Below are 23,237 nucleotides of genomic sequence, written 5' to 3' on the forward strand. Positions count from 1 at the left end.
CCAGGGTGACCCCCGGCCCCACCCGAAGCCCCGGGGGCGGCAGGGCCGGGGGTGCCCGGGGCGGGTGCGGCCGCCGCCCGCGCAGGGCCCCGGGCAAACAGCGGGTCAATGATTAACGCGCCCGGCGCGCAGAGCCGCGCTGCGGGGCCGGGCGGGGGCCGGGGGCCGCGGCGGGGCCGCAGCGGGGGAGAGGCGGCGGCGGGGGGGGGCAGGCCCGAGCGTCCGGCTGGTGGGGACCCCGCGGGCACCGACGTGAGTGGGGGACATGGGGGTGGCGCGGGGGGGGGGGTGGGGTGGGGTCTTGGGGCTCCCGAGGTGGCCGTGGGGTGGCGGGGGGGAAGGGGGGTGCCCGCTCCTCCGCTCCCGCGGAAAGCTCGTCCTAGCCCCTGGGAATGGGGGACGTTTGGGGTCGGTGGCGGGGGGGCCGTGGGACACACACACACACTGTCCCCGCAGGCGGCTCGGCGGGATGGAGGGCGACACACCGGCCGCAGCCGAGGGAGCGGAGCAGGGGGACAGCGGCAGCCCCGGCACCCGCGGGGTCCCCGCCACGGGCCGCGGGGACGGGCCCAGGGTGGTGGCGGCGGTCACCAACGCGGCCTTCGAGGGGGACCCGCCGCCCTACTCGCCCCCGGACCCCAAAAGCGCTCACCTGCTCTACCCGCCCTTCCCGGCCGGCTTCTCCCAGCAAGTGCCCGTCGTCTACCAGCCGGGGCCGGGGCCCTTCCCGCCCCAGGGCATCCCCCCCGCACCCCTGCCCTACGCCACCGTACGTACCCCCCACCCCGACCTGTTCCTGTCCCGCTCTGCAGCGGAGTCACCCCTCATCTCCCCTCCCGGGTTTGTGGGGTCCCAAGCTGTGCCCCAAACCGTGCTTGAGCAGCACAACCCCAGGGAGGGGTTGCGGGGGGGGGGGGGGACGTGCAGCTCTAACTGCCCCCCACGTGGCGTTGCAGTACGACGGGCAGCCGAGCGCGGGGCCATCGCCTGCCGGCCGCGGGCAGCGCCCGCCCAAGGACTACATGGTGGAGTCGGTGCTGGTGACCGTCTTCTGCTGCCTCCTGACCGGGGTCATCGCCCTCGTCTACTCCCACGAGGTAAGGATGTGAGATTTACGCCCTGAGTAAAGGTCCTGATTTACACCAAACCCACCTGAACGCCTCGATTCCCTGCTCCTGGCGCTGCGGGTCTCTTCTAACCTCTCCCCTTCTCCTCCCGTGCCAGACCCGGGCTGCGCTCAGCCGCGGGGACGTGGCCCAGGCAAACGTGGCATCCAAGAAGGCCCAGTCGCTGGTCCTCTTCAGCCTCCTCTTTGGGTTGTTCGCCTCCATCAGCTGGGTCATCTACGTCCTGGTGACCCTGTACCTGTGACAGGGACCACGAGCCCCAGGGCCATGGCGTGTGCCGGGGGCTCCTTACGGCTCACCATGGGCAGGCAGAGCAGCCGCAGGCCCTGTGTGGCATCTGCTGCAGGAAACAGGTGGCCACAAAATGTTATCGGGGCCAAGGGGCAGCGTCTGTCCTTCCCGACAGGGCGAGGAGCAGCTCCAGAGCTGCATGTGCCTTTGCCCGCCTGCTCTCAGCCCCGTGAACCGCAGCACGGGCAGGACAAACCCAGACCAAAGTGATGCCGGCGCCATGGCCTGCTGGAGCTGGCTCTGGGCAAGGGGCCGTGTCGGAGCGGCAGCACCGCAGACGGGCTCAGGCTCTGCTGGGGATGCTGAGCCCCGGTACCGCAGGCCGTCACTTGGAGATGCAGAACGGGACTGTCACGGGGGGGAGCGTCTTGTAGAATTGGGCTGGAGGTAAAGCAAATGGCCGAGACGCAATGGAGAGGCCAAGGCGTGCAGCCCGAGACTCCCTCAGCGGTAATTAATAACGTGAGAAGATATAAAAGCACGTATTTAGCTTCTACGGTAATTTTGCACACACAAATACACACCCATGCTGTATCGCCACCTTCTTGCTGCTTCCAGATTGAAATAAAACACAGGTGTAGCCAAAGCTGCTGTTTTCCATCCATGCCAAGGACCTCCCCCTCCCCGTGGCTTTTATCCACCACAAAACTCAGGGTAAGTTCTCCTGTAATTGGTCAAATTGAGGTTTCCTTAAAGCAGGTGGGTACTGGGGAAGGGGAGCCCGTGTGGGGGCCGCCCCAGCCCCGGGTCTGGGGGTGCTGCTCGCAGAGCTGCTGCAGGGAAGGGGCAGACGAGCCGCTGGGTCTTCCCCAGGCTGCTGCGAGGAGCCGCGCAGGATGTGCCCCGCACGCCCCGGCCACGCTCCCACCTGCCTCCAGGGGCTGCCGCAGCCCCCACACACCCCGCGGCCCCCACACACCCCACAGCCCCCTGCGCTTTGCCGACCCGGTGGGACGTGGCCCCGCGGTCCAGCCCTGGCGAGCGAGCGGAGGGTCCGTGCTCGGTCCGTGTCTGGGCATCCTCCTCCCCAGCTGGCCGATGCCGATTGTTTCCAGAGGAATTTTGAACCCCATCCAGGACTGAAATAGCGCGGGAGCGTGCTCGGCCGCCGCAGGGGTTATTTATAGCCCTCGGCTGGCCGGCCCGTGGCCGCTGCACGGGCTGGGCTGTGGCCGGGCACGCACCTGCCAACGTGTGTTTTGGGGAGCCAAAACCCCCCGACACGGGGGACATCAGTGCCTGGAGGAAGGTGACAGGAGCAGAATCCCCTCCTGTGGGTAGGGCTTATGCTGGGGCGAGACCATCTCAGTGGAGGTAAGGAAGAGCTTTATAGGGGAAAAATAAAAGGGAAAAGGGCCAAGGGCAGAGGAAAACCCCAAGGGGCACATGAGAAAACACGAGGCCACACCAGCGCCAGAAGTGGATTCGATTGTCACTTTAATCCACAGACTGCTGCATGCACCGTAAACAGGATCGTCAGGCGGGTTTGTTATTGGTGTTTATTTGCCTTTTATATAAAAGTTACAGGTCTGAAATGTTCGCAGGAAGATGCCGCCGTGGGGACTGGGTTAGTGGTAGATATATAATACAACCGAGAGCTGGGGGAGAGGCCTGGGAGTGGGGCAGGGGGCTGGTGACGGGGGGGCAGCGCTTCTCCCGTTCCCTGCCCGGCACATGGGGGGCAGCGAGACCCCTCCCTCCCCCCAGACAGAGAGAGGTGCTGGGCTGGGGGATGCTGCCTGCAAGACCCACCAGCACCCTCCTGGCCAGCCCTGGGAAGGGCTGCGGGGCTGCTGGTCCCCAGGGGTGCTGCTCCTGGAGAGGGGGGTCTCGGGGCAGCAATCTGGGTGAGGAGACCCAGTTTTAGGGTCACTCTGAGGCTGCGAGCCTGGCCCAGGGCTGGGACAGGAGCCGGGAGCCGTGGCCGGGATGGAGCAAAGGGGTGAGGTGCGGGCTGAGCCTCCGGCTTTTGGGGAGTGGGGGGCAAGACCCCCCTTTGGTGCTGAGAGGGTTTGTGGTTTCTAGGGCAGGACAGAACCTGGAAACGGCTCCTGCTCACCAGCGAGAGGAGGTGAGCACCGCGGCAGCGCAAGACAAGGTGCCCCCTCCTCTGCCTCCGTGGCATCGAGCCTCAGGTGGGAACCCGGCCCCTCCACGGCCCCCGCAGTGAACACGGCCCCCCCCGGGCAGAGTGGGGCGAGGGGCTGCGGCTTTAGTGCTACCACCACACACACCACTCCTAGAAACAGCCCAGGCTGCTGCACACCAGGCGAGGGAGGTGCTGGGAGCCGGCCGGGGGGAAGCCCTCGCCAGCCACCGGCTGGATTTGCCTTTTCACAGTCTCATCATGTCAGGGTTTGTTTTAAAATCTTATTTACAAAGGAATACACAAGCCTTGCTTCCTGCGTGGAAGGCTGAGAAGCCTTTGGGGATGGCAAAGCCTTGGCCAGACACGACACACTCCACTGCCCTTAGTGCCATAAAAATCAAGCGGTTTGGAAGTGTTCTGACTCGGCTGCACGTTTCAGTGCAGGAAGATCCTCGCTCCGCCCGCTCTGGGGTTGCACAAACCAGTGTTGGACCCCACGCTCTCCTCCCCTAGAAGATGCCCTCGTGGCAGGGGGCCATCTCTCTGCCCTTCAGCATTTGGCCGCTGCAGGAGGCCTGTGCCTAAATCTTCAGGGCAATAATCAAGCTGGGCACAATCCTGTGAACGGGGCAATGCCGCTGTCGCTCCCTCCTGCTGCCCGTCAGGCAGAGCTGCCGGCTAAGACTTTGCAGTCTGTAGAAGGAAGTGCTTGCAACTCTGATTCACTCAGAATAAACAGAGAGGCTTTAGCAAACACGGAGCTGCTATTGAGAAATAAGTTAAGGATGCTCTGCCAAACACCCCGTCTGTATTCCTTGCGAGCTGCTGCCCTAAAACCGCAGGATTTTGTTAGACAGAACTCTGTAAAAACCTGTGACCACGCGACACGGTGCTGACAAAGGCCTCGCAAGGCTGCTAAAACCTACAGCGTATGCTCCAACCCACGATCCACACTGTAAACCACCGGGTGAGGAGAGAGGAGGGACGTGAAATGGCCTGGTCAGGGCTGCGGTGGGAAGGACGCCCCGGGGGGGGGGGGACGGGACACGGAGAGGGGACAGAGGGGCTGAATAAGGCACACCGAACGGATTGGGGTTATCGCTGCTGGGTGGGAAATGAGACACACCCCCCACCCCCTCGCTCTTCCACACCGGGCTGCCCCTGCTGTGGAGGGCTGGGGACCTGCTGGGGCTCCTGTCGAAGCACGGATCACAAAGCACAGCACCAAGGGTCGGCCAGGCGGGGACCCCCTGAAAAAACCATTTGGCAACAGTGAGAGGAGAGAGGAGCAGGGCAGAGGGGACGGGGCGGCTCGGCGGGGCACAGGGCTCCTCCCCAGATCCCATTTCCAACCCCAGAAATGGACCCGCTGGCTCCTTCGCCCGGCTCCTGCGCCCGCCCCGAGCCTCCTGTCTTTCAGCACTTGGAACAACATTGTCACTGGTTGTGAGTTTTATACATACGGTTTTGCACTTTTCTTTTTTTCCTATAAACCCATCAGTATTCAGACATGCATCAAAAAAATCCCCAGTGGATTCTAAATACTAATATTTACAGTCTTGTATACTACAGCATTTACTGTGCAAAAGCTAGTACCATCGCTAAAAGATACGGGTTCACGGGACACGTGAACCGCAGTACCTCGGGTAGTCAATGTTTCCAGGGTTCGGAGGGATTACCGTTGCTTAAATAACGAGATCTGAGAGGAGGAGGGGGATACGATGACTGGAGATGGCGGGTCCCTGCCCACATTTTCAGTGCCTCTTCCATATCTACGACTGGTGCCTTCCTCCCGTGAAGAAGGCGCCAGAGATCTGGGGTAAACCGAAGACCCCTGTAAACACAAGCAGCTCTCTGAAAGCAGAGCTCCTCCGGCAGGCAGCCCGAGACTCTCCCACCCTCATCTCCTAGGGGCGAACACGTGTCGAGGCGGCATTGCAGGGGAGACTCAAACCCTTGGCTTCCACGGCTGCTGCCTGCTGAGCACCACTCCGGAGACAAGCCTGTGGGTGCTGAGCTTTTGCCGACCCTCCCTTGCAGATGAAAACAAAAGCCCGGGTATTACCAGGTGCAATCAGCCAGCAAACCGGGAACACGCTTGGATGGGACCCTCTTTCCACAAAGCTCTCTCCCCGGGTTTAAAGCTGATTCATGGCACAGAGGGGCAGGAGGAGAAGGAGGGCGAGTGCAGCGAGCACCGGCTGATCTCTGCCCTTCGCGGCCAACGCGCGCGGTCGCCTCTCGCCCGTGGCGAGAGCCCGACATTCACACCCCCAGGGACCGCTGCCAGCTGGGAGGGAGGGTGCGTCATCCAGTAACAGGTACAAACATTGAACTCCAGTCTCATAGCTGCCCTCGGTGCGTCTGCGGAGCAATTCTCCTCGCTCGCGCGACCCCTCCTCCTAGGTTTTCTCTTCTCGGTCTGTTTTCCGCCTCGTAATGTTCCGAGGTTTGATTTTGAGGGACAGTTCCCACAAGGCCTCCTCGGCCAGGTGGTCGCTGAAATCGTTGAAGAATGACACTATGTCGTCGTTTCTTTTGATGTCGTAATGTCTGGAAAACCACAGAGCAGGGCGGCAGTTAAACAAGGGGCTACCTGGGGACCTCTCCCAACTTTGAGCCACCCCGGCCCTGCTCTAAGGGACATCCAGCACTGGGGGGTCTGCATTACCTGAGCCCAATATTCCTGACTGTGGTGTGACACCAAAAAGGGGGAAAACCATCATGCTCATTGCTGAATTGGGGGAAAAAAAAAAAAAAAAGGCCCTATCACACTGAAATCAACCGTTAGATCTGCTGCCTCTGCTGCAAGACAGCATTGAAGAAAACCCTGCAGGACCTAGAGAACACAGGAACCAGCAACAGCAAAACCTGGAGGGAAAACTGTTGTGTGAAAGAGAGTAGTGGCAAAACTTTACTGCACTGGATCTCAAAACTAATATAGGAAAAATATCTTCACAACTTTTAGTCATGGCTAACCTAGAGAGGGGAGGAGACTGTGCCCAGAGCCCTGTCCTTCCCAGGTCCCCTTACATCTCCATCATGATGCTTTGACTTTAGACTCCCTTCCCCTTTCATGGGGGCTCCATACCTCAGCCACAACCCCCCCACCAGTCCCCACTGTGCTGCCTCAAAGCCAGCCCTGCCCTCCCCGGTGCTGCACTTACACTTGTTGGAAGCACCTCATGCTGTCCAGGATGTTAAACTGCTGCCAGCGCTTGGAAAAGTTCACTTTGCTGTCAATGTAATCAGGGTTTCCCAGATGAACAAAGGTCAGGTCCTGCAGAATCAGGCCTCTGAAAGAGAGAAAGGTGCAGCAGGCCGGGGAGTAGGCAAACAAGTGCAGAGGTTAGTCACACAGGGGCAGGACAGCCAGGCACAAGGCAGCTCCAGGTAATCTAACGGCCTCCCACTGCCGCTGCCATCAGCACTGCAACTTCAGACTAGAGGGAAACGTGTCCCTGACAGCAGATTTGAGGGTGTGCAGGTGCAGGGTGCCCACCACGCAGAGCCGAGGGACCCCTGCAGCGAGGCACGCTGAGGGTGCTCTTTCACCCTCCATGGAAAGGAGGACCAGGCTGGAAGAAGGTCGCAATGGGAAGTGCCTGCCAGGGGTTAAACCTTCCTTCCAGTTTTATGCAAGAGCGTTTCCCTCACATTGAGGTTTCCCTAACAAGGGAGTCACCGCTCCCTTCCTCCCTCTGCCTCCCCTGCTCAGCCATGTCTCTGCACAGCCCTGATGTGGGCCCCTGCCAGAGGAGATGCCACGTACATACGCAACCTCTTCCTACAGAGCTCTTCCCACGGAAGAAAGCAAGACCAGGAGAAGTTTACTGGTGTAAACCCAGAGCAAATCTGGTATCTAGATCAGAGGGCTCTTATGGAGAAGGGCAATGGCTTCAACCTTTCGTCTAGAAGCAGGATGACAAGCAGACTCCTCGTTTACCAGCTCTTGCTGTCAGCAGAACCAGAGCTGCAGCAGAGGAGCAAGCAGCAGCTTGAAGCTGTGAGATCCACTGCACCTCATGGGAAAATCTGTCCTTCCACACACAGACCCCAAATAAAATATAATTAAAAAGCGTCAACTAAAGATCCAGACACTTGATCTTTCCTTTGCCACAGTCAATTCACAAAGGCTTTCTTTACAAGAAGACAGCTGCCACCCTCCCTCCTAGCTACAGGAGAAATTGCTCCAGAGAGGGCACAGGGGTTGGTGTGGCACATCGCCCTCTTGTTCTAGATGTGGGGCAAAAGGCAAGTGCTGAGCTGAGCAGAAGCTGCTGAGAAATCCTTGAAGGAACCATCTGCACGTGCAGAAGTAATGGCAGAGGAAAGAAGCTACCAACTCACAGGTAAGGTATGCAGGGAGGCTCCACATCAGCCAGAGCTGCTCGGTAGGCGCGGAAGGAGGAGGAGCTGTCAATCAGTGTGCAGTACTCAGCCAGGCCCTGGCAGAACACAAAGCCCACGCTGACACCACTGCTGAACCCCCCTTTTCTTTGTAACCTCCCCCCAACAGCCACGCAGGCCAGGCAGTTAATGCCACCCTGCAGACACTTCCAACTGATTTGCTCAGCCTGACCCCACCCCGAGTGTGTATACATGCAGCCTCGCTGCCTTCAGCCTCACCAAGCCTTCAATCTGCAGGGAGGAGGAGGAGGAGGAGGAGGAGGAGGAGGAGGCTGTTCTCACCCATGGCAGCGCTGGCACTCCCACAGCTGTCAGAATGCCTGGCTACGCTGCAGGCTTCCAGGGTCGTGGCATTATAGCCCTTGAGGAGCAGTTATCCACCATCCCTCCACCCTGGGACCTTGCTGAGCTGTTAAAACCCCGCAGCTGTTTCACTCCGTAACCAGAGTTATCTTCCTCCCCTGAAGATGAGAGCCCTCACTGCTCCTCACCTCCGAGGTTTGCTTCTGCCACTCCAGCCTTCGGATGGGTGCAGAATCCAGTGCAGAAAGAATGGCCAGATAGGAATTAAAATTATTCAGCTTTCGTAAGTGCTGTGAAGAGGGAGAATATTCATTACTCTAGAGATCTGAAAAGCCTTCTAGCATCAAACAGCTCTGCCAACCAGAAGGTCCCAATCCCCTGCTCCTTTAAGGAGCGGTGTGTGTAATTTACAGCAAGAAACAAGCTGGTACCTTCATAATCTTTATAAATTTAAGGAGCAGCCTCTCTCGGTCTTGGGCTTTCTCTTGTAGCATAATTATTGAACGGACCCTGGAAGAACAGACAGAAAAAAAACGATAAACCCACTTCAGCAGATCTCAGATTTCTTCTTGTTTCATTTAAAAAACCAGTAAGGATGGGCCAACAATACTGGAAAGTTCATTTTACCTCCGTCTTAAATGGAGCACTCTAATTCATAACAAAGACAGAATAACTTCAAGGATGACCACTATAACCCTTCACAGAGTGCATTTATTTGCAAGGGGAATGTTTGTTTGAAGGGCACAATGGTACTGACAAGAAGTCCTGCAGGTTATAGTGCCCTCCACAACCCTCCTGATTTTCTTTCTCGTGTGCTCTGGGGTCTTTGATGAGTGCCCTGCATGCACTTCCTGGCCAAAAATATACGTTATCCCACTTGTAACAAGGGAACCCAACTCTGCAAGGAAACTTTTGAATATTTGTAGGGCACTGGAGGTTAAGCACAGTTCAGTGCCACGGTTGTTCTGAGCTCCTTACCAGTAGGACATGTTATTAAAGTGCTCTGTGAACTGTGTCAGGTTGGGGCTTTTCTCTTCATTTTGTTCCTTTGCCCAAAGCAAAACTTCTGGAATCTGCCAAGGAAGAAGAGGAGAGGGGTGGGAAAATACCACACATTAAAATGGAATTTCTGCTTCAAGATTCCCAGTCGCAGTCTGTGGTCACAGCCGTTTGGTGACACAGGTTCAGCTGTCTCCTACAACCCAAGGGGTGAGCTTGAAGAGCTGGCAGGGAATACCAGAGATTGCAGAGGGTATGTGTTCAAATCCCTCCCACCGCCCTCACCCCCTCCTCGCCTCTGTACCTCAATTTTATAGAAGAGTTCGGCATCTAGGAGGGTCAGCTGCTCGGCTATTTCATGACTGTGGAAATCATGCAGGGTCCCTGGCCTGGAGGAAACAAGGATGAAGTATAAAGGCTAAGGAAGCGTGACCTGTTGTCCTTCCTTTCTTATATTTTGGACTAAGAAAATTCTTGTCTCCAAAAGAAAGGGATGCCCTGTCTCTCAAAGGACCAAGATATGGTTACGTGCATCTTTCCTCACCTGGCTGCCACCCCACGGGCTGCAAGAGGTTTGATGGAGTTGGCGTAGCTCAGCATTTTCTTCTGATCCACTTTATCAAGGATATTCTTGCGTAACACTCTGGCGAGGCTTAGCTCCCCGTTGCAGACCAGCCGGAAGACCAGGTCCATCAGCAGCTTGAGAATTTCCTCTGTCAACTCCACTAAGCTGAGAGAAAGATGGAAAACCCAGGGAAGGCATCAGAGCTACAGAGTCTGTATCTGTACCGAGTCTTGTCACTCTCCCACAAGCAGAACTGAGTGACTGAAATTCCTCCTCTTCCCAGCTCTTCCTTTCCCAGAGATTCCCCTTTTACTGTTTTTTTAAAATCACTGACCCAGTGAGGACACACCGAGAACCTGCTCCTCCAACAAGAGGGTTCAGCACTAGGTGTTTCACTGGTCAGGGCAGGGGATTTCAGCTGTTGTTGTAGATGGGGTTTAAAAAGCACATCTTCAGAACCTCCAGACTTCTGTATTGTTACTGACCCCGCACCTCCCACCCCAGAACAAAGAAGGCAACTCACCACAGCTCATCCACCACTCTCACCAGCACGAAGAAGGTGTTCTTACTGACTCGCTTCTTAAACGTGTCTGGGAAGTGGCAAAACTTCTCATATGTTGGTTGCAAATTAAAGAATCAACTTAATGTGTTTGGACCAGCATCAGCGCAATTAACAGCTGCCTTGATGAACATTAGAATAGCATACTATTCTGCCTTGACTGAAAGTGGTGTTCAATTTCCAGGAGATAAGGGACACTGATATGGCTCTAATTAAGATGGTATTAAGCTGCCGCCAGCTGCAGGTAGCAGGGGTGTGAGGAGGGACTTGCACCTCGCGGAATCGATGCTAGAAGAGCAGGTGTACCCTAAAACTGTTCTAAGGTGGAATTTAATGAGCAGCACTCCTCTACTGTGATCTCCCCCACTGGTCTGTGACATCTGGTCTCAACAGATCTCAGATGTCACCTCTATCGTCCTCACTGCCCAATGGGCGGCATTGACAGGGGAGAAAAAGCTTCTGCCAGGTGGCAAAGGGAAAGAGAAGAAGGTTATCAGTAAGTCAAGTATTGACAAGGGCCTGCAGGAATGCCCCAGCCAGTATTTTCACTGAGAGCCGCTGTGCAGTGAGATTTGCTGTGTCCTTGGCCGCACTGATCCCAGCAGGAGCACGGGGAGCAGCGGCTCTGCTGCAGATGGCAGTGATGAGCTGCGACGCAGGACAGGGTGACGTCAGGCTCCCTCTGACGTGCGTGTTCAGTACCAAAGCCCTCGGGGCCTTTGCACTGCCTGAACCAACACTGACCCGCTCAGCTGATGGCGAAGGGAGCCACGGGAACAGAGCCAAAGGGAAGGAACTGCAGGCAGGGCGCTCAATGAGGAGCCTTCTTCACACTCGGCCAGGAATGCTAATGCTCACCCGGCCACGTAAGGGGCCCTCACCTCGTTAGTGGTTACAAGCTCAGTTCAGAACTGGGAGGCCAAGAGGACATTATCTTCCGTGCTGTGTTTCTTGTAGTAAGAGAGAGAATAGGTCTTGGTGGTTTAGTCATCTCTAGTGTTAAACTACACCAGGCAGCCTGATCCCCATTCTACAAATGAGATGTCCCAAACAAATGACCAATTCCCCAGTCATGTACAGAAAATCTGAACTGCACTTCTTCCCTGCCAGGGCCCTCAGGAGACTACTCTCAGGTCCAGTACTCCACCCTGCCTGGACCTGTCCAGCAGCATTTCCCATTTGCAGTACTCAGAGGTGAAAGAAGTCCTGCCTGGGACACCTCCAGGGCAAGCACATTACTGACCACGTCGTCAGCAGGCTTTTGACCAAGCAACTTGCCACCAACTCCACAGTGACTGCTCAGCTCTGATTCCTGGTGGGGGTGAACTGCCACTCATGCAGAAGGATATCTGTACTGCAGCTTCTTGATGAGCTCTTCAGGGGTAATAAATGTCCTATATGTAGTCAGAAAGGCTTCACAGTACAGCACCAGATCTACAGAGAAAGACAAGAAAGCCTCAGTCAATCCTGCTTTCAGAAAAAAGAAGCTTCTTGCAAGGCTGAATCCAGTCTTAGAGGAAGAGGACAGGGACACATTTTGACACGAATGGACTTTACAGAAATGCTGTGCTGTTGTTTCTTACCAGCAGATGGACCCTACGGCACAAGAGCAACAGTGAAACTGCCCTGTCCCCACCGGCCTGGCTCCCATTTGCAGCACTCAGGCTTGCTGTTTCGCTTAGGCGACCACCAAAGGGGTTAGTAAAAAACACCTGTTTGTGGGACAGGAACTTTCAATAATGGGGTCAAGGAAAAATGTGGTTTAGACCTCGGGGATACTTTAAAGAGAAGAACTGATCATGAGAGGTGGGTGCCTGTTCTCTGTCTTTACTGCTTAGGCAGCACAGAGCCCTGCAGAAAGACATGGTCACTCTTCCCTCCTGATCAGGGACACACATGTTTCGACGTGATGATAGGGTGCTGCAGACCCTCTGCCCTTACACCGTTCCAGGAAATCTGCCCCAGGACAGTGTAAATAGAAGATTATTTTCAGCCAAAAGAAGAATAAATTGCATTGCAAAAACTGACGCTACCATGACCATGACCCTGCCACAACACAGACTCTGATGGGTGCACGCTGACAGCTTTTGTTTATTAAGCTGCAGCAGTGGGTGCTACAGGCCCCAAAATTGCAAAGGCTTTGGCCATCAGCCTGGGCACAAAGGAGGGAATTTGAAAAAGCAGGAACTGCAAACGGGAAAGAAGATTTCAGGTCAAGACTGCAGTATGCATGCAGTCTCAGGCAAGGGTTGGGCACTGTGGACAGCAGTGGTCAAAATGGAAACTTGCTGGTCCTGGTATGAAACCACGCAGCACTGCAGACCGTGTGTGCAGTGGGAGGGCACACTGTTCCTGCCCGGCTCGCTGCAACTGCTGGCAGAGCCTTGGTAGCCTAGATGGGGAGAAAAAGCTTCTGGCCCACCTGCCCAGGCGAGGCTGTGCATGTAAAGCTTGCTTCAGCCAGGACAGGGATCACCCCACACCTGTGTGCTGCAGCCTCCATCCACTGCGCATGGAGGGGGGGAAAAAGCAGGGCATGGTGTGTCAGTTGTGCCTCTCTACCTGTGGTGCTGCTCTTGGCAGGAGCCTGACAGAGACGCTGCCTCCTCCTGCTCTTAAATCAGAGAGCGCTGCTGCCTTCTGGTTAAAGACAATCAGACATAAGCTCTAAAGCTGGAGGCTGGGTGGTCATGTCAGGGGTGAGTCCTAGGCCTCGTCCAGCTGTAATCCTGCACTCAGGGTAAGCACGTGTGGCTGTGAGCACTTAACTGACCATGGATTTTATTCCTAAAGACCACAAGTCTCTCTTTATCCCTTATTTCATTTAGCTCTTTTAGAAAACTCAAACGGACAAGAAGCATCATGCAACAGGGCGTGGAGTTACATTTATTCTGGGTTCCCATCTGCCCAAAAGGCAACGTGAGGTAATACAGCTGGTCTGCTCTGGCACTTGAAGCTGCCAAGAAATTCATCTTTAAAGGAAAGCCTCTTAACTATACCCCTCTGTGCTGTTTGGCTGATTGATTTACAAGCCCTGAATTCTTCTCATTGTAAGCTTAATTCATTAACCCTCTCAGTCACCCAAACACTGGGTTAGCATAGCACAAATTCCTCCATGCTCCATTCAGCGGCTTGGCAGAGCCTGTGAGGCTCAGCTCTGTGACTATTCTGAGAAACGTGCCGCGCAGAGCTCCCTCCACCCAGCCGCTCTCCCCATCTGCACTGCTGTGCATTTAAAATCCTGCTCTAGCTTTTCCTAGCCTTGAGAGGTTCTCCACGGCTCTCGCCTCGCTGCTTGTGGCACCCTCAGAGCTCCCCATTCAGGAATTGGAGGTCTAGCACCCGTCCCTTTACCAACTAGCTGTCTGTCAACAGGAACAGCAGGGAAGTTTTTCCAGTGCCATGCTTGTTCCGGAGAACAGCGGGAATAAATCAAAGTTTCTCTATTCCAGTTTCAGCATTTTTATAAGGGGTATTTCCACCATCTCATTTAGACTAATTTTTTTAAAATATACATATCTAGCCTTGGCACAATCAATTGCCTCCTCCTCTCTAGTATGTTCCTAACTTTGGTCCTTTCTGCCTGGATTTGCTGCCCAATGTAAACAGGGAAATATAGCTGTCAGGGGAAGGATTTTCTTGCTAGCTCAATGGTGCTGGTAAGTAATTGCAAACACCTTATGCTACAGTAAAACCCTGCCATTTAAAAATGCACATGGAAGGTATTTCCCCTTTGACTATCAAACCTCTAAAATACGAGCACTGAGTGGTTCAGCGGGTTAGCGCGTGTTGCCTTGCATCCCAGGAGATAAGGAGATCAATTCTGGTTAAGGCCATCAGCACAAATGTGTTTGGCAGGTTCAAAATCACACTCTGGAAACATCGCAAAAGCTGTCTTTGCCACAGGTCTTGGAAAAGAGCTGCCTCGTGTGGGTGTGACTGGGTTTGGAGAGATAAAGTGGGGTTTTAACAAATTTAGACCTACGGGTTGTTAAACTCCCTTTTCTTCCCCCACATCTCCTTTCTTGTACTGTGGATCCCCTCTCTGAACTGGTCTGGATGGCTACCAGCATGCAAGTGGTACAGAGTGGGACCAGGAAGTGACATGGTAAGTTGAAAACAAGGGGCGTCAGCAGAGCAGCTCCCGGACAGCTTGCCCAATGCCCACGGGTACTGCATTAGATCCAAACCAATGTCCCTCCTCTTCTACTTTGATGCAACAGTCACTCCAGCAACTCCTACACCACCACTCCCCTCAAGTTCAGAGGGCAAGGAACACCTCTGAAAACAGGATCTGTGCCACAACAGGCTGGTCACACCTGCACTCGCAGAAGGCAGTGAGTGGCCTACCTCGGCAGGTACGGAGACACCAACGCGACAGTGTCACCAACTCCAGTGGTGCGCCTCGCCTTCCAGGTCTGGGCAAGGCCTCTGAGGAGTTAATACCATCCCTGCTGCTAAATGGAATGAACAGGCGCTTATCCAGCTTACCTCCATGTCACCAAAGATAAGCACAATCCGCCCCCCCTCCACCCCGGCCCCACTGCCTGCAGCCACATCGCGACTGCGCACACTGCAGCGACGCAGAAGTCCAGCAGCAAAAGGCTGCACTCCTCAGCTCCGTTTTGGTGCACGCACTGTACCTTTCCTGTCGGTCTCTGTTGCATGCACTAACAAAATGTCTCCGGATCCACCACGAACATCTGGCCCATCATCTCCCTGCAACGAGAACAGAAACATGTTAGGTATGGCCCAAGCTCCCTTCGGCCTGGTTTACCATCTCTGGGGTTCAAGCTCAGCAGTAACTGGCAGAGCACGCAATGTTCCTGGCACTGCTCACAGCACAAGCTGGGACATGGTCTTCAGTGCTGGGCTAATCCTGGAATTTGATTAAAGCATTTGGTGTCCCAGATGAGGATCTGGGCTGATCCTCGCTGGGGGTCTCTGACTCCTTAAGGCCAGGCTGTGAAGCTCAGTGAAAGCTGAACCTTCTGTCCACAGAATAATGAACAGAAATGTCCCAGACTCCCAAACACTCCCAGAAGACCATTAACAGAGCAGTAACACCGTGTGAACTGTCTCAAAGTGCGGGATCACGTACCACAGGGCCTGTGGGGTGAGAGGTCATGCATTCAACTTGCATGTTCCTGGAACATCAAAACTTAGCAAGTTAATTCCCTAATCTGGAACTATTTGGCTGGAGGTCACCTGAAGCGATCCAATAACTGGGAGCAGAAAACAGCCCTGCTAACTGCTTGACCCCTGCCTTACCACTCTCTAAAATCATCTTTCTTCTAGCTACTGCAATTCACAACTAAAAATATGCAAAACTGATCTATCACTCAGCCAGCAGTTCCCACACTGCAGGAAATGGCTCGCAGTGGCATTTCTATACTGTTTCAAACATGCAGACCATAAAGAAAAGAAAGAAAAAAGAAGTTAAGAGTTGACACAGATCTGCCAGTCCCAAATGTCCAGAAATAGCTGATTTTTAATCGTTTTTTAAAGGAAATACTCCTGTAGAGGAGAGTGGAGTCATGTCTGACTTCCCTTAGCAATGTCTTTGTCATTTCAACATGCAAAACACTGAAAAAACCCATGGATTAGAGCCATAGAGCAGCTATGTCTAAGACGTGAATTTTTCAGGTGACCCTCTGGCAAGACTCATGAAATACTACTTAAGGAACGAGTAATAGCTTCTCGCTCTCTCCTGCACATCTCGGCTGACCAAAGAACACTCCTAAAGTGCCAGTAAATGATACATTCTCTCTGATTTTCAGACCAGCCCCCTGACAGTCTGAAAGCCTCAACAGCGTGCATATTCCCTCAAGCTGCATGTCAGAGACAGCTTGGTTCAAGAGCATAGTGAGCAAAGCTGTCTGGGAGTGCACCCAAGGCTAGAAAGAAAGTCATTTCTCAGATACAGAAACAGTTACTTTGGCTGCTCTTCCACATCAGTAATATAACGTCCTCCTCGGGAAATGTGCTAAACCTGCCTTCAGACTGAAAGGCCAATACCACAAACCTGCACCTGGATTTACTGTGCTCAGGCTCTCAGGTGTTTCCTTTCAGACTGGGGCATCCTGAAGAAGTGGGAAGGAGTAGACTGGGAAAAGGACACGAGATGAGCTGGTTTTTAGAGAGACTTCTCACGTTTGGTTAAACCCCCACTCAGCACTGGTGCTCCCTGCCTGTACCAGCACCTCATACTTTCACAACAGCCTGCACACATAAGGCTGGAGCTGCATACCACTTCTGCTGCAACCTAGTTTTTCCTATCAAATAAAAGCTGATGCCTTGTTTGTGCACAGAGAATCAGATTTCAATACAGCATAAACTGAAGAGTACGAAAGCAAACCCTGAAGGCACCTACCTCCTGCTTCAGCGTTAACCTAGCCATAATTTCACTGTGGTCGATAAGGGATAGCTCATCTACCTCTTCCTCCAACTGTGATGATTCCAAAGCATCTGGTGACTGCTGCTGCCTGTAAAAAATAGGCAAATACCCATCAGTGTCATCGCCCATCCAGGGGAAGGGATGCTGGGTCCACCCGAGCTCTCAGTGTACAAACCTTCATTAAACAACAGTCTGGAGGTCAATCTTTTCCAAACTAGCCCAAATGCCTAGTAATTCTGTTGCTTTGTGCATCTCTTGAAAAGAGTAAGATGAACTTTTAGGACCTGAACACTCGTCTGCTGCATTTCTGGCAGACAGGATTTTACCATGCCCTGTGTAAGTACACACTTCCATGTCTCCTTATTCCACCAAATTTTTAGTGCACACAAATCTAAACCCTTCCTCAAATGTACAGAGACCGAGCATACTCTATGCATATATATCTTAGTCAGCTCATGACCCATTGAGCTGCTCCAAGGGGAGAGGACAGGCTCTCTTTTTGCAGGAAAATAGAACAGGAAGCTCTGACCACTTTTTCGGTGTACATCTACAACTCCAGTATTCCTACCCCCAAGGGCGGGTACTCTTGTGCCTGGATACAGGCTGTCTGTGCCTGTATTCCTGAAAAAAAAAAGGTACACACGGTCTTTAGAGCTTTCCCCCGGCACAGGCCAAAATCCTGTGCACCAGTCAGTACTTGCAGCAGATAGTGAGCTTTGCAGAGCACTCTTGCATTGTCTCCTTCACTGCAGGGATTAAAACCCTCAAACCAACTGCAGGAAAATGGGGGAGGGAAGTTGACTGTCACACACAAAACAATGCTGTTCTCTATTTTTGCTTTAGAAATGCAATTGAAGAGCAATCTCAAGCAGCAGGGAAGCACTCACCCCACTCCTCCTGAAGCCCATCTGTTACAGCCTGCACCTCTTCATTTACATAGACAAATGATAGCTAAGAGCATTAGAAGGGATATAAAGCCTCCTGCTTTGGGGCCTCAGCCAGCCTTTAACTAGCAGGGTTAGGACGAAATTCCCCTCTGGAAGACTATTTCACAACAGCGATACAGACTCTTTTTTTGCACGTTTCCCTGGAAGCAGGGGAGAGCAGCCAGTGTCAATGACAGAACTGCCAATTAGATGGACTTAGGATGGCTACCACGGGCTGCATTAACCCCCGCAGGCTCGCCGAGTTAAGTAACGACATCTTGCCAGGATCCCCCTCGTTCAGCAGGATCCCACCGCTCACCAGTTGTGCAAAAAAGGTGGGCTTAAAGTTTAAAGAACATGGAGAAGGTTGAGGGCAGAACAGGCAGCTCCAAGGTCTGGTAGAGGGCAGGGCTAATGGGACGTTGGTGAGTCTCTACCCTTCGAGGCTGGGAAGCAGGAGGACCAGGGAAGCCAGGCTCACCTTTCAGCACCATCTTTGCCTTCCTTCCCCATGGCACTGCTGTTGGAAGTGGAGTCTTTGGAGTGGCCGTCTTTGACAGAGGGAGATTCCTGCAAAGAGAGAGAAGTTTTTCATTATTACATGGGGTCCTACACCACAGCTAGCCTTGCATTTACAGTCTGCCTGCCTCTAAATGGCCCTTTACTGTAAATTCCTACAGAGCAGTTAAAGATTGATGCAAGTTAATGCCAAATGCCAGGAAAACACAGGAGTTAATTAGACAGGAAATTTGGGACCATCTCTGGAGACTAGTGTAATTAGTACTGTTTGCTTTTAACATTGTGAAATGATGCTGAAAGTTACAACACAAGTCAGCTGTTGTCTTGGATTTTAACCCTCTCGTGACATTTTTTTTCCTCCCGCCCTTACTGTTGAAACACAATCGTCTTCTGCTTTAATCAGAATGGACACAGCCAGCTCTAAGCTCTCCAGTTTCAGTTCCCCTCCTAAACACAGCCCCTAAAACACCAGCCTGTCTTAGGGGGCAGATGCACACTGCCATTCCTACCTCCCTTCTCTCCCACCAGAAGAGTTTTTCACTTCACAATTCACAGCTGTGGAAATGAGGCTAATGCAAAAAAGCAGAACCATCTGAACCGGCGGCGTGGAACAGCAGGTAGAGAGCTCAAAGCAAAGATACAGCATTTTAAATTAGCCATTTTTTAAGGAGACAAATAGCCATGAATGGCAAATGGGAATATTAATCTAACAGTGTTGGAGTTCAGAATTATTTAACATCATGCAGACTGAAACTTGGAAAGTCAACCTGCTGAACAGACAGGACTTAAACCACCTACACGCTATCCACTCAGCCTGGAAAGCACACTGGTGAGCTTAGGTTTCTTGGTGTCTGCAGAACTTTTCCAGACTATATCTGTCAAGCCCTTTGCTTCAAAGTTGAGAACCAGCTTGCAGCTGCCTAAAAGGATGGGCCTGCTTAGATATGTCTCCTGAAGGGAAGTGAGGGGAGCACTATCTCTTGGCATACTTAACACCAGTATGGAAAAAGGTCTTGGAGACATCCTGTAGAAGATGTGCCTTCCAAGATGAGGGCAGGCAAAAAGATCACTACAGACCTCCGCCACTGTTTCCTATGATCCAACAGGAAGATGGTACCTCCCTGTGATGGAAAACACCCTGTCTCCTCTAGGAAATATCTAAGATACGAGCCTTGAGTAAAGGAAGAAACAGCGTGCGATTACAATGCTAAATCAATCACTTACTTTGTATCCAAACGGTGAAGAGAAAAAAAGAATTTAGAGCACAAGGCTTTCTGTATTAAAACTGGGAAGCCAAAGCGGTTACAAGAATAGACACAGTCCCAGGGTGATGCTGGTCACAGGGTGCATCTTTCTGGAAGGGAACCTCACGCAAGCAGCTCCAAACAGACAGCGAAGCGCAAACAAAACAGCGTGTCAGGAAAAGCTGTCCCTACCTCCTGCCAGGGCTCACCGTGACCCCAAAAGCGTTGCCTGCTCTCCACCCGGACCAGGAGGCCACCCAAGCCTGCAAGTCAGGAGTGGGCAAGCAGAGGACCACCAGCAAGGGAGCCGGGGCAGCAGGACGGACACAGGAGCTCCACGGTGCGCAGAAGAGGCCGGTGCCAAGCGCGTCAGCCCTGGCGTGAACTCAGCATGCACCAGGCAGCCCCTTCCCGGTGTCCGGCCCTCTGCGGGTTACTTACTCCTTCAGAGCGAGGGAGTTCCCCGTTGCTCTGGCCAGAGGAATACAGATTGACGTATTCACCCTCACCAGCCTCCTCACTGGCGTTTTCACTCTAAGGGAGACAGGATGAAAGGAAATACGTGATGGTGCCCCCCACCAGCACTTAGTTAGTGAGAGAACGTGCCCACGGGCTGGAAGGAGAAGTGATCTCAGTGTCACCTAACTGGGAGCCCTTCCTCTGGCTCAGCAGCCACCACTGGCCACCAAGGCTGTACCTTCCCAGGCGTAATTACTTTCTGGTTCTTGAGGACTATCCTGAAGGCCCTGAGCTGCAGCAAGACAGCAGCAGGCACTGCTTTGCAAGAGCTGCTATGGGCTCCGTGTGAGACTGCGAAGGTGCGATATGCATGGGTTTCAAGGTTATGGAAGCTGAGCATTCAGAGCTTGACAAAGTGCCCGTCCTACCCACACTGGTCCTGCCGCTAAACACACATCAGCCCTGCAGCCCAGAGGGTATCAGATGTATCTCCTAAACTATGCTACAAGCACAGACTAGAGCCATCACACCAGGCTAAACCAAACTTGAGGGCTTCTGGGCTGTAACAAGGACCCAAGGCAAGGAAGATGCAACAGCAAGGTCAGGTCCAAAGTGTGAAAACCTGATCATTTACTCTGCAATCAGTGTCCCTGAAGAGGCAGTGCTAGCATGCACTGTGCTGACAGCTCTAATCCCATCAATTCCAGCCTCTGCAGTAAAAGAAAGAGGAACTGCCTTGAAAACGAGGTGTTTAGAAGAGTAGCTGTGATGGACAAACCTGATCAGTGATCTGCAAAACTGATCTGGGACCACAAACTAGTAGCATGAGAGCAGCATTAGTCTAACTTCACCAACACATGATGCTTTGCACTAACACGCGCTGCCACGAAGCGCACAGCTAGGGCTGCTGGTAACTGGAAAGAGCAGGAGCCTGGAGAGAGCAACAGGTTTATGCACAGGAGAGACAGAGCTGGACTCCACCCACTGCTCCTGGGGCTCACCAGGGACTTAGGAGGGAGCAGGGCAGCAATCACCAAATCCTGCCATAGCAGCAACTGCAGGATGTGAACCGCTGTTGGGAGTCTGCGTTTAGAAACCACCAACTTCACAAAACACTTCTTTACCTTCCTCAGCTTTGTATTACAATTGCAGGAAGCTACAGCAACTTCTCTCTCCCCTTCACCAGCATTTGACATTTTATGTTTTCTACATATGTGCTAACGTTTTCTCAAACCTGCTGAGATTGTTCATTTTTAATAGCCATGATTTTTATATGAAATTACCTCTCTGCAACTCACACACACACATTTGGAAACTGGACTAGATCACATTTAGCATGTATTAATACAAGAGACATTTTCTTTTAAAAAACAAATAAACCCAGCCTTGCGTTAAGGAGAATTATCTCTTTGGATAGTCTCACCGAAGGCGTCTGGAGAGAATCAGTGAAAGAGGTTTCAGAAGGAAGGCAGACAGGAGCATTCCCGTTAAAGCTGCTCTCCTGAGAAGAGGAGTTTGGCACATCCACAGTGCTGGGTGACTGGCTGGCTGCGGCGGGCACCGCTAGGTCAGAGCTCTGAGATGGATGGACGGGAGGGAAAGGTGGGGTGGAGCAGGAGGAGGAGGTAGAAGAGAGGAAAGGAGGTATGGAGACTTGGTTGTGAGGCACAAAGTCCTGGGAGTAGGACCTAAACACAGATTTGTACTACAGGATGCAGAGACATACAACACAAAAAACAAAGAAGATGGGGAAAGGAAAGAGACAGACAAAAGAAAAAGTAATTAGATCGGCAGCAGTGTAGCAGTGACAGCACAAGGCATTTCTAAAACAGGCACCTCTCCGTTGAGAGGCCAACCCGAACACAGACAGCACTATTGTATCATCCACACACTAGAGTAGGAATTGCTACCTGGGACAAGTCAGCCAGTTTTTTCACGGAGAGGCGTGTTCTTGCACAAACAGTAGCTCGACTGCTCATCTCGCAGACGGAAAGTGGGCACCAGGGTGTTACCTGCAGGTATCCAGCCTTTGCTAGGCAGGGGGAAAGCCTGGATATCTCAGTACTGCTAATGGCAGCGACCCTGAAAATCACTGGAGTGGACGAAAGGATGTGAAGGCATACAGAAACCATGACTGTGAGCATGCTGGAAATATCTAGATAGAGAAAAGTACTCCAAGTGCTTATTGCTTTTCTGGGATTTTCCACAGGATCCAAATTTAAGATGCCGTTTGCTCCAGCCCTGTAATTTAACAGCTACTGTGTCAAGTCTGTTCCAGAACACACATCTCCCAGGGAGGAGTGGCTGGATACTGTCTTCAAAGTTACACTGAAGGATAAAGGAGATTACGCTGCTACTCCTTCCCATTTGAGAAATATCGGGAGCAAAAATGATAATTGGCCTCAGGAGCGACGAATTCCTTATCAAACCGATCCTTTAATGCAGTGCCTTGAGAAGTCAGCTGAAGAGATCATCTGCGTAAAGCTTTATTTCACTATCTCTCCTAATCATCAGATTACTGTTCAGATAATATTAAACAGGGTGCAGTGGGAATATATTGTGCCAAGAAAAACAAGAGCAACCCTCTGTCTTTTAACATCTGGTGCTAGTAAGATTTACCATCAGGGTAAGTCCAAAACAAAGCTGACAACCATCAAAAAAAAAAAAAAAAAGACAATAATGCTAAACCTGCTGGAGAGGAGTTTATTTTAAAACCTGTAAAGCTCAACCACTAGCAAGATCTGTGTTGTAGCCAAGTGGACTGAAGGAAGAATCACATCATCCAAAAAAACCCACGCTGAAATAAAGCTGTGGCGGTTGCTCGTTTGAGTGATCTGCTGCAGGAGGATGGTGCATCACCGAGCTCTCAAGAAGCACAGACACAACTTGCACAAACCAGGCTGAAAAGTGACACCGCTGTGATGTAAAAAGGCGAAGGGGAAACAAAGGCATCAATTAGAGAATTCAGGCTACATTTTCTCAGGAGAGTTGAGCGGGTGCTGAAAAGCAAAGCTCAGTCTGTCACCTGAGCTGCAGCAGCAGCAGCCAGCTCAGCAGTGGTATTTTTGTTTCTACCTAGGAAAGATGTGAGTTTAAAAATCTAAACTGAGAACAGCCTTGGGCCAGAAGCCTGGGCAAAAAAGCTTTTTCACTACAAAGGAAAGGAAACACAAAGGTCAATGGCTAGACTTTACCTTCCACCACCTTAATCCTCCGCTGGTTGCCCTCCGCTGTGCATGGAGTCCGGCAGTGCTCTGGGTGTATTCTCGGGGCCCAAAACAAATTGCAGGCCATAATACAGAGGAGCAGAGGGAGATGCTTTGGAAAGAGAGCTTAAAAGACTACTGAA

The 23,237-nt window shown here is 52.6% G+C and overlaps 2 protein-coding genes and 1 long non-coding RNA gene across 10 annotated transcripts in view; 2 read left to right on the plus strand and 1 right to left on the minus strand.

Annotated features, from left to right (window-relative positions):
* The first annotated feature begins 219 nt into the window (after positions 1-219).
* Positions 220-2,004, plus strand: PRRT1B (proline rich transmembrane protein 1B). The gene is made up of 4 exons (XM_074890784.1): positions 220-252; positions 457-769; positions 957-1,097; positions 1,225-2,004. Exons 2-4 carry the CDS (start codon positions 470-472, stop codon positions 1,369-1,371), a joined length of 588 nt encoding a protein of 195 aa, XP_074746885.1. The 5' UTR covers positions 220-252; positions 457-469; the 3' UTR covers positions 1,372-2,004.
* Positions 2,005-2,493: 489 nt separating this feature from the next.
* Positions 2,494-3,941, plus strand: LOC141952847 (uncharacterized). The gene is made up of 3 exons (XR_012631785.1): positions 2,494-2,732; positions 3,444-3,553; positions 3,801-3,941. It is a non-coding gene; the product is annotated as an uncharacterized LOC141952847 (long non-coding RNA).
* The window catches only part of RAPGEF1 (Rap guanine nucleotide exchange factor 1), an 89,305-nt gene continuing 68,906 nt past the window's right edge, over positions 2,839-23,237 (minus strand). For 3 of the 8 annotated variants that reach the window (XM_074890776.1, XM_074890775.1, XM_074890778.1), the window contains 15 exons: positions 21,312-21,593; positions 19,871-19,963; positions 18,148-18,236; positions 16,717-16,828; positions 14,987-15,062; positions 11,689-11,777; positions 10,308-10,396; positions 9,764-9,949; positions 9,524-9,608; positions 9,199-9,293; positions 8,652-8,730; positions 8,409-8,510; positions 7,858-7,955; positions 6,675-6,803; positions 2,839-6,060 (listed from right to left, as the gene is read on the minus strand). In XM_074890776.1, the coding sequence (XP_074746877.1) occupies positions 5,910-6,060; positions 6,675-6,803; positions 7,858-7,955; positions 8,409-8,510; positions 8,652-8,730; positions 9,199-9,293; positions 9,524-9,608; positions 9,764-9,949; positions 10,308-10,396; positions 11,689-11,777; positions 14,987-15,062; positions 16,717-16,828; positions 18,148-18,236; positions 19,871-19,963; positions 21,312-21,593 (1,755 nt within the window). In that variant the 3' untranslated portion in view covers positions 2,839-5,909. The remainder of the gene's footprint in view (positions 6,061-6,674; positions 6,804-7,857; positions 7,956-8,408; positions 8,511-8,651; positions 8,731-9,198; positions 9,294-9,523; positions 9,609-9,763; positions 9,950-10,307; positions 10,397-11,688; positions 11,778-14,986; positions 15,063-16,716; positions 16,829-18,147; positions 18,237-19,870; positions 19,964-21,311; positions 21,594-23,237) is intronic. The other 5 variants (XM_074890780.1, XM_074890779.1, XM_074890783.1 and 2 more) reach the window with 3 other exon arrangements.

The sequence above is a fragment of the Strix uralensis genome, chromosome 21 (assembly GCF_047716275.1).
Source record: "Strix uralensis isolate ZFMK-TIS-50842 chromosome 21, bStrUra1, whole genome shotgun sequence".
Classification (NCBI taxonomy): Eukaryota; Metazoa; Chordata; class Aves; order Strigiformes; family Strigidae; genus Strix; species Strix uralensis.